Here is a 16037-nt window from a genome sequence, read left to right as displayed (position 1 = left end):
TTCTAACAATTAGCCACACGATCTCCAAACAATTGACACATCCATCTCAGATGGCCCGGTTTGCGCAATGTGTGTGTATACAATCTTGTACTAGAGGTAAAACATATTTTTGGCGACCCACATGCTTTGACATTCAAAACTACCTATTTGGCATTATTTGCTATGTGAGGATGGGTATGCAAGCATGCAATGCATGATTTTTGTCTTTGCCAAACATACTTTAGAATTTGACTTATGCTCTCCTCTTTCTCTATCGTTCTCGCTTGTGATTATACAAAATGTAGTGTAATAGTCAAATATTTACAAGAGGTAAAGCCTTAAGTTATTAAATAAGCTTTCAAGCTTTGATGGAATGATAGAGCATGAATCTCCATGATGACATGTTGGACTGCCACATTAAATCAAAGTGGATGCACATGGTAACTAAACTTTTTGACTTGTTAACTACTTATTACCTATCTTTAACTAAAATGGATACACTATAACAAAACCAAACTTAACTTATTTGTAAGATGGAATCAAAACACAATCGTTTAAGAGGGATACAATTCAAGTTCTTTGACATGTCAAGAGGCAATGTTGAATTTTGAAGTTGTGAAAGTTCATGTTACTTGAGAAGTTGGAAAATTGACAATTTCATGCAAGGGAAAAAATCAACACTAGAAGACTTTTGAATATAAAATTCTCAATTGTAAAAATTTTATAACTAATGGAAGGAGTTTTGTTTTTGGGAAAAAAAACACACTAGAAGACTTTTGATTCAAACACGTCTACTCTATTGCAAGGGGATGAAACAACAATAGAAAACTTTTGAAGCGGGAAGGCATGATTGAATATTCAATATATGGCTATAGAAAACATTAACTATTTGGTCTCCTAAGATACTCAATGTTCCCATCACCTTATGACTAGAATAATCCAAAACCTTAGGTCCTCATTAACCTTTATATCTCTCATACACACTCTCATACACACACCCTATCTCGGAATTAAACTCTCTCACCCACTTAAAAACACCCCTAAGGTATGTAGGAACATTGCACATTGTGTTGAAGACTTTCAAAAAGAAAGAGCAATTGCAATAAAGGATAACAACTGATTCTCTCGATGACATTCTCCATCACACATAGAATCCATCTCTTTTCTATACGAATGGATGCATGCATTCATTCACCTATCCGTTCACTGGAAATCGCCACTCTCTTCATTTCCTATGTCTTTTTTTTTTGTTTGTTTTTCGTTGTTGTCTCCATCAATTACACACTCTTCTGCCTCGTGTGTCGGTTTGTCCTACACCGAATAATGTGCAAAGCTTCTCCGTAAAGCGCAATTATTAGAGCTACCCCCCCCCACCATGGCCACCAACGCCCCACCACACATAATGTAAATACAAGGGCCAATTCATTAACACCCAAAGCTATAGCTGGAATTGATCTATCTACCGATCGATCCCCAACACGCACGCGCGCGCACATACACACACACACACAAGAGAGAGAGAGAGAGAGAAGGCCTGAAAGATTGGTGGATTAATTTGATGGATAGATGGGTGTGTATTTGTGTTTTGATCTACCATACACATATCCATCTACTCTTCTTCCTTCTTCCTTCTTCTTCTTCTTCCTCCTCTTACTACTATTAGAAACAGCTTTCCACCCATTCATTCCTTCCTTTTCCCCAAAACCAATGCACCCTTTCTGGAGCTAAGACCCAGGGACAGACAGAACAGAGACACAGCCACAGAGAGAGAGAGAGAGAGAGAGAGAGAGAGAGAGAGAGAGAGAGAGAGAGAGAGCCAAAAGCGTCTCCCAGACCCAGAAGAGAAGAGACTCTCCTCTCCTCTCCTCTCTCTCTCTCTCTCCCTCTCTCTCCCTCCCTTGTGTTCTCTCTGATATGGAAAGAAGAGTGTGGCCATGGAAGAAGAAGATCAATGAGCAGATTGCATCTGCTGCTCTAGAGTTCAGGCAGAGCAATGAGCAACTGGTAAGTCTCAAAAACTCTCTTCCCTCTCTTTCACACATATCATGTGAAATGTAATATTTTTGGTCTCATAGGTCATATTTGACCTCCGAAGATAGATAATATAATCTATCTATCTATCTCTACATTTATCGTGTATTGAATTAATTAACCATTCCTCTCTAATCTTATTCCATTAATAGCAACTGCTCTAATCTTATTCAATTTAACGACAGCTGATCTAATCTTACTTAATGAACAACCCATTCCGCTAATGGTATACAATTAAGTAACCTTAATTTTCCAATGTCAACTAACCACACTTCTCCAATGCTGTACAATTAACTAACCATACCTCTCCAATGCTGTACAATTAACTAACCATACCTCTCCAATCTATACAATTAACTAACTGTGCACCTCAAATGCTATACAATTAATTGACTATACCCCTCCAATGCCATCCAATTAACTAGCGAAACCCCTCCAATGTTATACAATTAACTAACTATACCCTTCCAATTCAATACAATTAACTAACCATACCTCTCTCTAATGTTATGGTTTTGTATTACCGCGAAATCTCTGTAACATTAGGAAACGTTTAATTTTTGCACTGACAAAGAACATTCAGTCCTTGATTTGATTGAATAGACCTCTGCTATTGGTGTCACAATCTATTTGCCAAAAAATGAAAAAAGAATGTATTGTTTATTTGATTAAATTGTCCATAGACAGTTTCATTGCAATCATATGCACATTTTTTGTGATGTTGATTATTTTTTTCAAATCGAAAAAAATGTTCTGCATTGTATTTCTTCTTAAATCAATCTTAATCCTAGTTGTTTTTGGAGGTGGCTTCAACTTCTTGTTGATTGCATTCTTTCCTTCTTCTTTTTTGCAATTTTTATTTATTATTTATTATGTATTGGCAATAAAGTATGATCTGCACAATGTTTCTTGTTACATCATCCAGCCAATCTCAGCTTAACTCTGGCTCCATTTGAAGGTGGATTAATAGACACTTGTGGTTGCATACTTTCCTCCTTTTCTATGTTTAATTTATGATTATTTATTTTGCAAAGGAAAAAACTGTCGTGCATCCCATTTCCTTCTTACCCTAACTCACACCTTCTTTGGTTTAGAGGTGAATCTGGTCGAGTCACCTTTTATATCTTCTACTTTTAAGTTTGTAGAGAAGATTTAGATTCCCTTCTTGCTCATGCTCACTGTGATCTCTATCTAATTTGGAATTTGGTTAGGAATCACGGATGCAACTCAAAGACCAGCCAAATGGCATTACTCCCCTGCAACAAGCTGAGGCAAAGATCAAAATCCTCACTGAACAGCTGATTTCTAAGGATGGTGTTATTCTACAACATGCAAAAGTTGCAGAAGAAGCTGTGTCAGGTAAGCCATACTGATAAAAAAGAAACAAAGGCTTTAGGTCGTTATGTTTGTGATGATAGCAAACTTTCTTAACTTCACATATTTGAACTCATGAAATATATGTACAAGGCTAGAGGTTTACCCTCCACCCAACCACATATAACTAGCACACATATATCTCAAGCAGATCACAGATTATCAAGTTATGGACTACCACTTAAATGGAGGAGACATCGATAGGAAGGAGGAATGAGAAATCGATAGGAGGTTAGGAGCATACAAAAGCTACATTATTGGAGGCTAATTCATATCAAGATAATCTTGATAGCTATTTGGAAGGCCTTTGGGTGGCTGCAATGTAGATTGACTGTTGATCAAGCTTATAAAATGGGAAAATTCATTTCGCAAAGCAGATTTCCAACTGCTAAGGATAACCTATAATGCATGGAACATCTCTTTAGTAGGATATCCACTCCAAAGAGACCTGGTCTATGTTTGGAGAATTGTGGGCCGAAAAGATATCAGAAAGCCAGTATTTCAGGATGAAATAATCATTGTGCTTTTTTATATAAAAAATAGCTTGGATGCTCACACAATCAATGTTGATGGCTATGGTATGGACGAAGGCCTTTAGAGTTTATCACCAGAAGTCTGATCAAGCTTAAAAGGAGGAAAATCATTTAGTTATGCATATTCTCAAGCGACAATTATGAATTATGGTGGATGAAACATAGAGTCAAGTTTAGTTTCCTCAAAAGAGGCATTCAGTTGTTTTGAGAAGCCTAGTTTGAAAATGTCTACATTTCAGGATGAAAATTATAGTTTTGCTTTTCTATTATTTATATTACTTCAATGTGCTAGAATCAAGATGTCTATGGTGTGTGGAATAAACACAGACCCTAACCAAGGGCTTTATTTCACTTGAATGATGAAGTTGGATCAAACTTATATATATCTTACAATCTATTATTTCAGGATGGGAAAAGGCCGAATCTGAGACTGCCAACATGAGGCAACAGCTGGATGTGGAAACCCAAAAGAAACTTGCAGCGGAGGATCGGGTTTCACATTTAGATGGTGCATTGAAGGAATGCATGAAGCAGCTTCGGCAACTCCGAGAGCAGCAGGAACAAAGGATACAAGAGATGATGATCAAAACAACCAAAGAATGGGAAGAAGTATGCGAGGAATTAAAACTGGAGATTGCTAAGCTTAACAGTAATATTCTGGAGGCAGAGGCAGAGAAGGTTGCAATGACCAAGTTACTTCAAGAAAGGGCTAGAACCATCCAAGAAGCTAGAGAGGCCAGACGTAGGAGTGAAGAAGAGATCAAGCTACTACAAGTGAGGCTAGACATGGCGGAGAAGGAGCAAACCAAATGGAAATTTGAGTTTCAAGTGGTGAGAAAGGAGTTGGATATTAGAAATGAGGAGATGCAATGCAGCAAGAAGGTAATAGAAGCTGCTAACAAACAGCATTTGGAGAGTGTGAAAAGGACCGCTAAGCTAGAATCTGAATGCGAACGCCTCCGTATACTTGTGCAAAGGAAGCTTCCAGGACCAACTGCAGTAGCTCAAATGCGAATGGAGGTTGATGAGAAAGGAAGAAGAATGCCTCCTTCGTATGGACGAACCAATAATGTATGGATGGATGGAGGTCAGATTTCGACAATGGCTGAAGAAAACAAGGCATTGCAAGAGGCACTCAGGAAAAGTCATAATGCACTTGATGCTTCGAGAATGTTATTTGCTCATACTGCCGATAAGCTTTCCTTGGTAGAGGAGCAAATGAAGGATCAGTCATCAGCAATGAGTGGTATGAATAGATCCCAGAGTCCTGGCTTCTTGGGTTCTATGCACATCATACCAAACCAGAAACCAAGTATTATCTCTATATCCGAGGATGGAATTCAAGAGAATGAAAACAATTGTGCAGAATCATGGGCTAGTGCACTTATCTCTGAGCTGGCCCAGTTTACTAGGAAGAAGGGTAGTTCCATCACTGGATCAATGGTGGAGGAATCATGTAGCTCTGAATTGATGGACGATTTCACTGAAATGGAAAAGCTTGCATCAATGCTTCCTGATGTCCATACAGTGCTTAGGGAACATTCCAGCATTGAAGCCCGAATTCATACAGATTCAGATCAAGTATCTGATGAAGTAAGAAGCCATTTGAATGAAGTTGGAGGCTTAGAAAATCTTGGCAATGAAATGGACTCAGCAGAGGTAAGGGATATAAGGGTGTGGTCACCCAGTGGCTTCTCTAGCTGCGCCTCGGAAGAGAGTATTTCCAGACAAGATGCCTCAAACGGTGCATTAAAAGGTAAAGAAACTAGTCAAGACCTGGGCTTAGCAATGCACAAGGTGGTTCAACTCATCGAAGCCTTATCACAAATTGATTATGATGCTCAGACTGCTAATGGAGAGAATCCCAATTTCCTCTTTAAGCAAGAAAGAACATCAGAATTCAATGCTTGTGTACAAAGCCTCATTACATTATGTCAGGGGGCTTTACTTGACAAAGTGGACATAATGGACTTTCTTGCTGAAATGGCATCGGCACTAGATTGGTTAGTGAATCACGTTTTTAATGGTCTAAATGATTCTCAAACAATCAAGACCCTAGGTGATTGTAATAAAAGTACTGTAGAAAGGCATCCTGACCAAGAAAGCACATTACAAAAGAATTCTTGTAGAGCTACTGATGTGGAAATGATGACAAACTCTCATATCCTAAAAAAGGAATTGACTAAGTTGAAACTAGAGAAAGATACTGCTGAGGAAAAGTGTCCAGTAATAAAAGATTTTGCACCATTGAAAGCTCAGTTGGAGACATCAACCATCACTCTTTCATCAGTACTGGAAAGCAAAGAGTCCCTTGTGATCAATATGGAAAACCTTGCTGCCTCAAAGAAGGAACTCGAGTCACAGCTTTCTGAGGTCAAAGATGATGTAAAGAAACTTGAAGAAAGGTCTCTTTGTTTAGAATCGCAACTCCAAGATGAAATACAATGCCGTAGAGATATAGAAGCAATGTATCAAGATCTCTTGGAACAAAATTCTTTCTCAGCAAGGTAAAGAAAGCAGGCCTAATGTATTTTATAGGATAATGTTTGTTGGCTTGATTGGTTCTTTTTTCTCTCTTTTAATTGTGATCTTAGGGAAAGAGAGTCTACAGGGGTACATGAAGAATCAATACTACCTGAAGCAGCTGTGGGTGACTCAATAACAGGGACTAAAAAGGTATAATTTATTACAAAATTTTCACTAATCCATTCAATCAAACTAGAAGTCCATCTTTGCTTGGTTTTCAATCCCTAATGAAGATGTGTTTATTTCCTAGTGAATAGAATAGATAGTTTTGTACTGTTCTTGGACATATTTGGCCATCCGGTTGCCTGGAATATATTGACCTATCACTTTTGCAGCCAGAACCCTAGTTTGTTGATGAACTTCTCGACTGTTTTGCACAACTATCAGAACCAAGGCAATGTATCCCTTTTTTTATGCCCAACATGGTAGTGTGTATTAATCATATGCTGTCTCACTTGGAGGGAGCTTTGTTATGAAGATTCTCATCTTTGTTAGTTGTCTGGAAAAGTTCCTGCGTCATCTATTGCTACTGTACAACTTATCTGCTCCCCAGTGTGACATTTTCAAATTGATGTAGTGTGTGGTTTTTTTGTGATGTATATTACAACATTCTTTACTGAAAAAGAAGGAATACACACAAGTGATATGCCCAACACTTCTATTTATTGACTTCCTTTACCTAACATGAGGTCCTGACCCTCAATTATAATTAAAGGTGATGATTCCACCTCTTCAAATGATGTATTCACACCTTATTTTTCTAAAGTGCCTACATTTGTGAAGGTGTGATTTTCACACACTCCTTATTTGGTTTTCCCGGCTCCCATTTGTCACAACTGATGAGGTTGGAATGGACCCACCATTAGCCAGATGATGGTTTGGGGTCCAATAAAGCATAGACCACGCTTTTAGCATGGCCTTTAAGGCAATGCCATCATTTTCAACTGTTTAAAGTTGGATGTTTTATGAGAATAAGCTGACTCGGTGTACATGATCTCAAAATTAATGAAGAACATAACATTACTAACATTATGTGGTTTGTGATATAGTCTGAACTTATCAAAACTAAAACCATGAATGCTTCTTACCATGAACATAGCATTATATCAATGGTGCTTTTTCAACTTCCAATACCTTGAAGGTTATAATCCTTACTGGTACATCGCTCTAGGATAGGATATGTAAAGCTCATATACTTGCACATAGTGATTTAGCAACTAATGTCTTGTTTCTTTTTCCTACAAAAATAAAAGCAAGAACCCATTCTATGACAGGAGCAAGAGATCGAAGCTGCCGCAGAGAAGCTAGCAGAATGCCAGCAGACCATACTTGCCATAGAGAAGCAATTGAAAGGACTAGGAGGAAGAGCAAGTGATCATACCAGACATTTTCCTCATAGATTGCCACGGAATGCCTACCGATCTCATAGCATGGATGATGATGAAGATAAGGATAGCAACCCTAGCAACAAAATAAGCCCATTAAGGGGCCATGGGAGGCAAGGAGGAGCATTATCTTGTGGTGGTCAAGATGATGAATCATATCCCTCATTATGGGAGAGAAATCCTGAGAACATCCTGCACCATCATCGAAGTTCTACCATTGCCCCATTGCTTCTTCAGATGAAATCTCCAGCCAGATCTCCTGGTAGGTTCTTGAGCCTGAAAGCATGGGAGACATCACCCGAACCCTCTTCAACTGCATCCATTACAGAAAGACTAGGCAACAAAGGCTTTAGTAGATTCTTCTCCAGAAACAAAGCATCACAACAACATCGGTAGGCTCGAGTCCATTGATCAGAGGATGGCACACACTTGTATAGAGGTTTGATTCTTGAAGCTTGCATTATGGTAATTGAATCTATATAAATATATATAGTTATGATTGCAACCAAGTTTTGTCGTTACACATACATGAGCGAAAACATGTATATGTGTATGTATGTATGTATATGTTATGTAATTGAATGCAAAAAGAAGAGAGCAAGAAGCTCATTAGTTGTACTTCTATATGTAATTTTTTTAGTGGTATGCTATTACTTTTTCTGTCACTATATTTGATACTTCTATAATTCTCACTTAAAAATTAATTGTGAATGTGATTAACTCTCTATTTATCTCTAAAAAACCTCACCATTAGCCTTGTCATGAATAGATAGATTTTATTATCATCTTCATAGGTCAAATATAACGTAAAATATTATATTTCACATAATACACGTGAGAGTGAGTACTGACTCTCAATGTTTGAGAACTTTACCAATGAATGTTGCAATCAACAGTGCACGTTGTGACTCTTAATGAATTTGGGCAAGGACTGTGTTTGGTCAAAGATATGTGGAAAGGGTAGTCGAATGTGATAAAAGCCAAGGCATTGTATCAAAGTGTGATACTCAGACTCTTAAACTAGTTTGGGTAAAGTGTTCATAGTCGACTATTCTCATCACTTGTGCCCCAATGCCTCATCTCACATCGCAATGTGTGCGACGGTCAACCTAAGTCTCATGGAAGGAATGATTCCGACAACAGACAATAAGATGGCCTCTAACATGTATTGATGTGTGTAGTTTTCCCATTCAGTGAAGAGTATGGTTTTGTAGTTAGGTGCAAAATATGTACTATAATGTGTGAAGCATGAGATTCCACAATCTCCCCATGTTATAATATGTTGGCATTGAAACAAGGTATCATTTATAGAGGAATCTAGTGATGTGTCATTAAGCAAGTGTGTAGCATCCCATCTTCTTCCAAACCATTTTTACATATCTTATATCCAATCGAAACACAAATTGTTGTTTTTATGTGTCGTTTGAATCTTTTTGTTTGGTTCCCAGGCGATTCTAGGAAGTTGATGTAAGGGACTTTTTGTTGAGAGTCAAACCGGCCACAACCGACTCGCACTTATTCGTATGCAGTTGCAAAGATCGAGGTCGGCAATACACAGACAAACAAAAAACAGAAGTACAAAGACACAAGATGTTTACGTGGAAAACCCTGAAAGGGAAAAACCACGGGAGCCCACAACTCCGAACTGTTACACTATGTATAAGAAAGTACAAGGAGACTCACAGGCAACAACCTCGAGCTCGTCTTCGTCTAACAAATGGTTACAATAGAGCTACTTCTGATTCTCACAATCTCTTACACAATTAACTATATCAACAACATCACTAATGTTTTGCCCTAGTTATATTTATACTGATATAACTTTAAGGTTATTTACAAATATAGCCTCTAGTAGGCGTATCAGAACATATTTGCAAATATGTCCTCTTTCGGGTTCATCTCCGGATCCGACCGGATATCTTCCAGTTTCGGTCCAGTTTCGGATCCATCTGATCGATCCCTCATTGATCTTCGTCTGGTTCTCTTCGTCCGACCAATCCAATCCGGCTTGTGCTCTTCCCATCCAGAGGGACCTTGTTTCCCAACAAACTCCCCCTTCACTTCGACATGGAGTACTTAGTCAATCCGATTCATCTCATTTAATGTTCATGCTCAAATGTGGTTGTTTATTATCCTCAATGGCCTTCTAAGATAGATAGATAGAGAGAGAGAGAGAGAGAGAGAGAGAGAGAGAGCTCAAATTTTGGTGGATAGGATGGTGATAGATGTGTTTGTTTAAGGCCATTAATCCTAGAAGAGGAAGGTTTCTCAATTTCTACTATTTTTATTAATCCCCAAAATTAATCTCAATAATAAAACTTTTTTTTTGATGTCATGATTCTCAAGAGTTCAATGTTCGAGGTGCCAAAAAACAGAATACAACACATTTAATAAAGATAGAATAACTACCCTTCTGACTTCTTATGAGCACACAACCATAATCTAGTCTTGATTCAACCATGCATCACATACTGAAAAGGGTATATCTCAATTTAGATAACACAAATTTTAAAGACTCACTTGCAATAACATTCATCATTCAACCACCCATGAATATCATATTTATAAAATCATATCTAGTGCTGGCTTTCAAAGTCTGTTTTTTAAAAAGCTTTGTCTTAGTTCAATGCAAAGCTAATTCATTTAAGGACTCAATTGTTCTTGCTTTGCAAACCACTCCATACAAGAGGTGTATGAGTTGCGAGTTGCTTGTAGCTCTATAATAGCACTGAAGTAAACAACAAGTTACAGATAAGTTACACAAGTAATTAATTTACCCAAGGACTACCTTTATCAAGGATTTCAGGAACTGATATATTTGACAACCATGTTCCGACCCACATAATCCTGAAATATACAGATAACGTTGATGGCAAAAAGCCAAGACATCACGATTGATAAGCAGCATAAAGGTCATTTATTTTCAACAAAAATATATCTACTAACACAAAAACAACTGTGGGTGACCAGACCATAAATGGACCGCCAACATGGAAAAATGGGTAGTCACTCTTCAACAATTTTTGGGTTATTCATCAACAAACTGAAACTAAATTTGTCATCTGTTTTGCTCACAGAATCTGGTCTTTGAGATCTAAAGAATCAGCTTAATTTCACACCATTATAACTTTGAAATCAAGTCATTTGAATATGGCTTCAGTTGCATAAATCTCAAATCTCGTAATGTTTAATCTTACTCAGGTTGAACTGCAAAAACTTTAGTGTACTTCACTTTCTAGTCTTAGCTGGATGAGTAGCCACATCTATCGGTAGATCTTCTAAGTTCAGCATTAGGCCCTCAGTGTTAAGCAAGATTCTGTTTGCAGAATTTGAAACAGTATTCGCGATTTCTCTACTTGCTTCGATTTTACGAAGTGTGATAAATGCTGGATTATTTGAAATAGCATCTCCGATGAGTTGGGCACTCTTGGCTTCTCCCTGTTCCGAAAAAGACATCACAAGCAAAAAGGTTTACAAACAAGATAGTGTGGAGTGCACGCTGTAACACTGGCATTGACTCCTAATTGCAAATTAATATAGCTATGAGTTAATCTTGAGAAACCAATTAGATAGATATACTGCCATCCTCTGGAAGGCATATGACCCATGTGACCCAAAAACAATACAAATCTATCCATCTCCCTCTCAAAGAAAGTGTGGGAGCTCAATTTTGTTAGACTGAAGATTTATACATACATACATACATATACACATACATACATACATAAATACATATATATGTATGTATAGTAGATTGCAAGGCTGCAGTAATATACCTGCGCTCGAACAATAGCACTCCTCTTGTCCTGCTCTGCTTTCTCAACAATAAACATATACACATACATACATACATAAATACATATATATGTATGTATAGTAGATTGCAAGGCTGCAGTAATATACCTGCGCTCGAACAATAGCACTCCTCTTGTCTTGCTCTGCTTTCTCAACAATAAACTTGGCCCTCTCAGCCTCCTGTGCAGCCACTTGCTTGGCTTCAATAGCCGCAGTAAACTCTTTTCCAAATGTAAGATTTATGATGGAAACGTCATCAAGTGCAATATTGAAGTTTGCAGCTCGCTCGGTAAGGATTCTCCGGATTTCTCTACTCACAGCCTGTTTATGAGCACAAGTAGCTCAGTCATTAGAGTTAAATGAAGATTGATAAAGTGGGTCCATTAGACAGTCGGCAGTTGTTTCTATTTTCTGATGAAAGGGAATATGTTCCTTAAAAATCCTATCCAATAGGATAAGAATGACTAGATAATAACAGAAATCCATGAGGAGTTAATGACGGCTCTAGTGGATATGTTAGGAGTAAGAAAGAATACATGGTATCATAGAGGTTAGCTCCAAGAAGAAATGCTAGTTTCTCTATGTGATGAAATCATAAAATATGAGGGCAGAGACAAGCCACCTTGATGGTCTGCATCCAAAACCTAAGAGTATCAAGAATAGAGGAGAGACCCAAATGCTCTGGTATCATAGAGGTTAGCTCCAAGAGGAAATGCTAGTTTCTCTATGTGACGAAATCATAAAATATGAGGGCAGAGACAAGCCACCTTGATGGTCTGCATCCAAAACCTAAGAATATCACGAATAGAGGAGAGACCCAAGTGCTCAAGAAAACCTTTCTTAGCTTCTTGCCCTTCCTTCTTAAACTCAATAATATGGACGTAAACCTTAGGTTTATAAGATATAAATGGATTGCTACCCTTAAGCACTTTCTTTGGGCATCCTTCAACATTGTCTCTAATCATGGATATCCTTCATGTCATGCTTGGGTGGTGAATTAGAATCAATGAAGAGTATGGTCCTAGCATCCAGCCAAAAGGCATTAAAGAAAAAGGACTACTTAAACAAAAGCAAGCTAGGAGATTAAAAACATAAATAGGTATATGAGTAATACCTCACGCTGAGTAATCAGCTGGCTTGCATTGTATTGAGCTACAACAGCCTTCAATGTTTCATGAATTATTGAAGGTAAGACCCTCTCATTATAATTGGTACCCAGAGATCTGTAAATGGTTGGTAGCATGTCACTCTCTGGCCTTGTTAAAACTCGAAGGCCAATTTTCACCTGCATATGATCAAACTCAAATTAAAATCACACGTAAATCAGTTCAGGAAAGAGATAAGAACTACCAAATCACATATTTCAAGCACTTGAAAAACTAGAAATATATCATTAAAAACAGACAGAAATGTATTGACAGAAAATATACCATCTGCAAGTCTCTACTTCCAGAAGTGCTCTCAACTACATGAGGTCTTGCCCTAACATCATAGATGATCGGCCTGTCGAACCATGGAATCATAATATGTGTACCTTCTGTGTAGACCTGCACAAAGGAAAATAACATAGATACCAAGGTAAGAACTTTGAAATGGTCAAAACATATTCATATTTTAGAATCTCGGTCGATGAAATTTCTTGTCGTAGAATGTGAGCTCGTCTATGTGAATATTGCTTTGAAAGTACTTGCACACAATAATCACACAATTTTTATTTCTTAAATACATAAAATAACTATCCAAGTCTAATTAGGCTTCTCAACAATATATTTCCTCTTAGGAAAATATACTTCTGCCCCAAAAAGTAAACGGCGGTTGGCTCTTCAAAATTGAAAGTGTTTTCTGGGTGAGTGAGGTTAACTTGCTTAATATCCGGAATAAGTGAATGGAGAAGAGACCATCCGCAAGCAAACTGAAAAATGAACTTGGAGTACATTGGGATTCTCCTCTTCAAGTGACCTGCCTCTGACCAGGAAAACCTCGCCAGAGTGTTCATATTAGGAAAAAGAACCATTTATAACCCAAAGGTTATGAAGCACATGCTTTACCATTAGACCATCATGTGATGGGTTGTTCAAAATCATATATGTGCAAAAACAATATAGTTTTAGACTGAGCAGAAATTCAGCCAATGATTTAGTGAAGGAGGGCAACTTTTGCACTAACAATCTTGTTTTATGCTGAGAAAAAAATTCATTTGATGCTTTTGTGAATGAAGGCATCTTTTGCACAAAATATTGGAAGTTTAGGTGTCTTAAAAAAAGAATACATTTTTTGGCCCAAAAGTTACGAAGCCTTGTTTATGGCAAAAAATCATCTAACTACCCCAAATCCGCAAGGTTTTTTCTGCCACCAAAATCTACAGTTCAAGGATCCTTTGTTTCTTCTTCAAAATGAGATTAAAGCTATGTATGGGTTATTCTCTAACACTGGAGGGATCGTAGTCAGACTAATAGTAATCTGACAATAATGATGTATTATGCAATGAATATAAGAACGAAAAAAAACGAAGATCAAAATGGAGGAGAGAACTGACCTTGTCACGGATACCTTCGAGTCTGTTGAAGACAATGGCACGGTGTCCTCCTTCCACGTTGTAGAGGCTGTTGGTGGCAACATAGAGACCGATTGCACCCACTGCAGCCACCTTGGCGAGGTTGAAGAGAGGCCCTACATTGGGCATCTTCGCATCTCTGATGTTTCTGAAGCTCATGGCTCTAATTAATTAGGCACAGAGGAAAAAAAAGAAATGCCAATGCAAAACAGTGATATTGAGAAGCCTACTATTGTGCCCTCCTCTTCTTCAAGCAATCAGAGAGAGAGAGAGAGAGAGAGAAGACTCCAATATGTATGTATCTTATTAGAAATGACAAGGATTCTTAGGGTTCTTAAAGTCTACTTACAAGCTACAAGAAAGACATTACTTGGGTAGCACACATCGTCGAGACTATGCACAAAGAAAAGTGGGGCGCTCGTGAACTCGGAACGGGTGAGCTCAGATCTCCCACTGTTTGTGTAAAAAAACATTATCGGGTGTCATAGTCGTTTGAGTTTGGATTATTTGGGAGCAAAGTGTTGTCATGAACTTGTTGGTAGCCACTACGGCGTTTGGTATTTGAGAAAAAGTTTGTTTTGGTATGGATTACACGAATTCATGTTGTGTATAATTCATAATGCTCCAAAGAATTATCTACATTAGTGTGGGCAAAAAATATTTGAGCCATTTTCACTCAAACAATTAGTGATTCTAAGAGAAAGCGACCCTTGTAGATTGAATCCATTTTTTATCACCTAATATTGTCAGTATTCACAACAAAAAATTAACCAATTAGTTGTTCTACGATAAAGCAATATTTGATCATCTAATATCCTGATTATTCACAACAAATTTAGTTATTTTCCCTCTAAAATATATGTGAAAAACATAAAGATCCGTATCTAATTATATTTGTCGATTATATAGAAATTTGTTACACCTCATATTGATATGGAAGTTTTTCGTTTTTATTATTGGATCATGGATGTATTAAACATTTCTGCCATAACTCAATTTCATGGTTCCTTTGAGTTTCTGAAATGTAAACTAGTTCTAGCTCAACTTCTAACTACTTACATGAAATGCATAAATCAATCTGGTTAGGGCATTCTTTAGAACTTACTTTGGGAAGAATCATCCAGGGCTATAGTTGTGGTTTCTTCTTTCTTGTATTCATAACTTTTTTCTATTGATTTTTTGGCGAGAAGGCAATCAAGTTTTACCTGACTTAATTGAAAAGCTATCTTCCTCTCTTTAAACAAGTATTTGGCCCACTACGCAAGGTAATCGAATATGAGGACCAATGGTGCCTAGGACTTTTCTTGCTAGAACTCAAGAGACGTCGTGAAAAGTTGTTGAAGGACAACACTACAACCACACAAGCTCATCCACAAAGAAAAAACACAACTTTCTTTAGCTCCATCATTCCTACTAATGCTACAAGTAAATCAAGGAATACACAAATGGGCTCCCGATTAGAACATAACAAATGGGCAATAGCAATTTGTCGTGCATGTAGGCCACGGCCCCCCGGACCACAACCTCAACACCCTTGTGATCGACAGATAAAGGTCATTATCTTCCGCCATCACAAGTGCTTCCCTCGCTTTAGAGATCTCCCATTTTGGATTGACCTATGCTAGAGATCTTTCGAAGACAAAAGTTATAATATATTTAAGTTGAGAATCTCACATGTGCTGAAAAACATATTCTTTAGTCTTTTTTTATCTTATTTATTTTGATTTGTTTTTCTCAAAGATGAGACAACACTTAAGATGTAATTCTCCTTGGGTCTTATAGGCCTTTTGGCCCTCTTAAAAGACGTTAATATTTCTTTCTTTCTTTCTTTCAAGCCCCCTTGATTGATTGCATACCACA

General features: G+C 37.7%; 2 protein-coding genes and 1 long non-coding RNA gene across 3 annotated transcripts; 1 reads left to right on the top strand and 2 right to left on the bottom strand.

Annotated features, from left to right (window-relative positions):
* The first annotated feature begins 1748 nt into the window (after window positions 1-1748).
* LOC147857873 (filament-like plant protein 4) lies at window positions 1749-8508 on the top strand. The gene is made up of 5 exons (XM_087327429.1): window positions 1749-1983; window positions 3222-3369; window positions 4324-6424; window positions 6512-6593; window positions 7718-8508. The coding sequence occupies exons 1-5, from the start codon at window positions 1894-1896 to the stop codon at window positions 8222-8224; spliced, it is 2928 nt and encodes a 975-aa protein (XP_087183555.1). The 5' UTR covers window positions 1749-1893; the 3' UTR covers window positions 8225-8508.
* A 2311-nt stretch (window positions 8509-10819) lies between these two features.
* On the bottom strand, window positions 10820-14437 carry LOC147857871 (prohibitin-1, mitochondrial-like). The gene is made up of 5 exons (XM_087327430.1): window positions 14160-14437; window positions 13054-13170; window positions 12738-12908; window positions 11732-11944; window positions 10820-11266 (listed from the first exon to the last, which is right to left on the bottom strand). The coding sequence occupies exons 1-5, from the start codon at window positions 14334-14336 to the stop codon at window positions 11057-11059; spliced, it is 888 nt and encodes a 295-aa protein (XP_087183556.1). The 5' UTR covers window positions 14337-14437; the 3' UTR covers window positions 10820-11056.
* Window positions 11951-12722, bottom strand: LOC147857872 (uncharacterized). Its single transcript, XR_015530488.1, has 2 exons — window positions 12391-12722; window positions 11951-12267 (listed from the first exon to the last, which is right to left on the bottom strand). It is a non-coding gene; the product is annotated as an uncharacterized LOC147857872 (long non-coding RNA).
* Window positions 14438-16037: the final 1600 nt, after the last annotated feature.

Source organism: Azolla caroliniana, unplaced genomic scaffold, assembly GCF_043228905.1.
Source record: "Azolla caroliniana isolate FFs.n. ecotype wild unplaced genomic scaffold, voAzoCaro1.0.p SCAF_11, whole genome shotgun sequence".
NCBI lineage: Eukaryota > Viridiplantae > Streptophyta > Polypodiopsida > Salviniales > Salviniaceae > Azolla > Azolla caroliniana.
Note: the sequence above shows the minus strand (reverse complement) of the source record. Positions and strands in the feature narration are given on the sequence as shown.

Coding starts and splice junctions, on each gene's coding strand:
- LOC147857873 (XM_087327429.1), top strand. CDS start 1,894: ATGGAAAGAAGAGTGTGGCCATGGAAGAAGAAGATCAATGAGCAGATT. Junction 1,984..3,221: donor GGCAGAGCAATGAGCAACTG/GTAAGTCTCAAA, acceptor GAATTTGGTTAG/GAATCACGGATGCAACTCAA. Junction 3,370..4,323: donor TGCAGAAGAAGCTGTGTCAG/GTAAGCCATACT, acceptor CTATTATTTCAG/GATGGGAAAAGGCCGAATCT.
- LOC147857871 (XM_087327430.1), bottom strand. CDS start 14,336: ATGAGCTTCAGAAACATCAGAGATGCGAAGATGCCCAATGTAGGGCCT. Junction 12,909..13,053: donor GAAGTAGAGACTTGCAGATG/GTATATTTTCTG, acceptor GATCATATGCAG/GTGAAAATTGGCCTTCGAGT. Junction 11,945..12,737: donor AGCTGATTACTCAGCGTGAG/GTATTACTCATA, acceptor GCTCATAAACAG/GCTGTGAGTAGAGAAATCCG.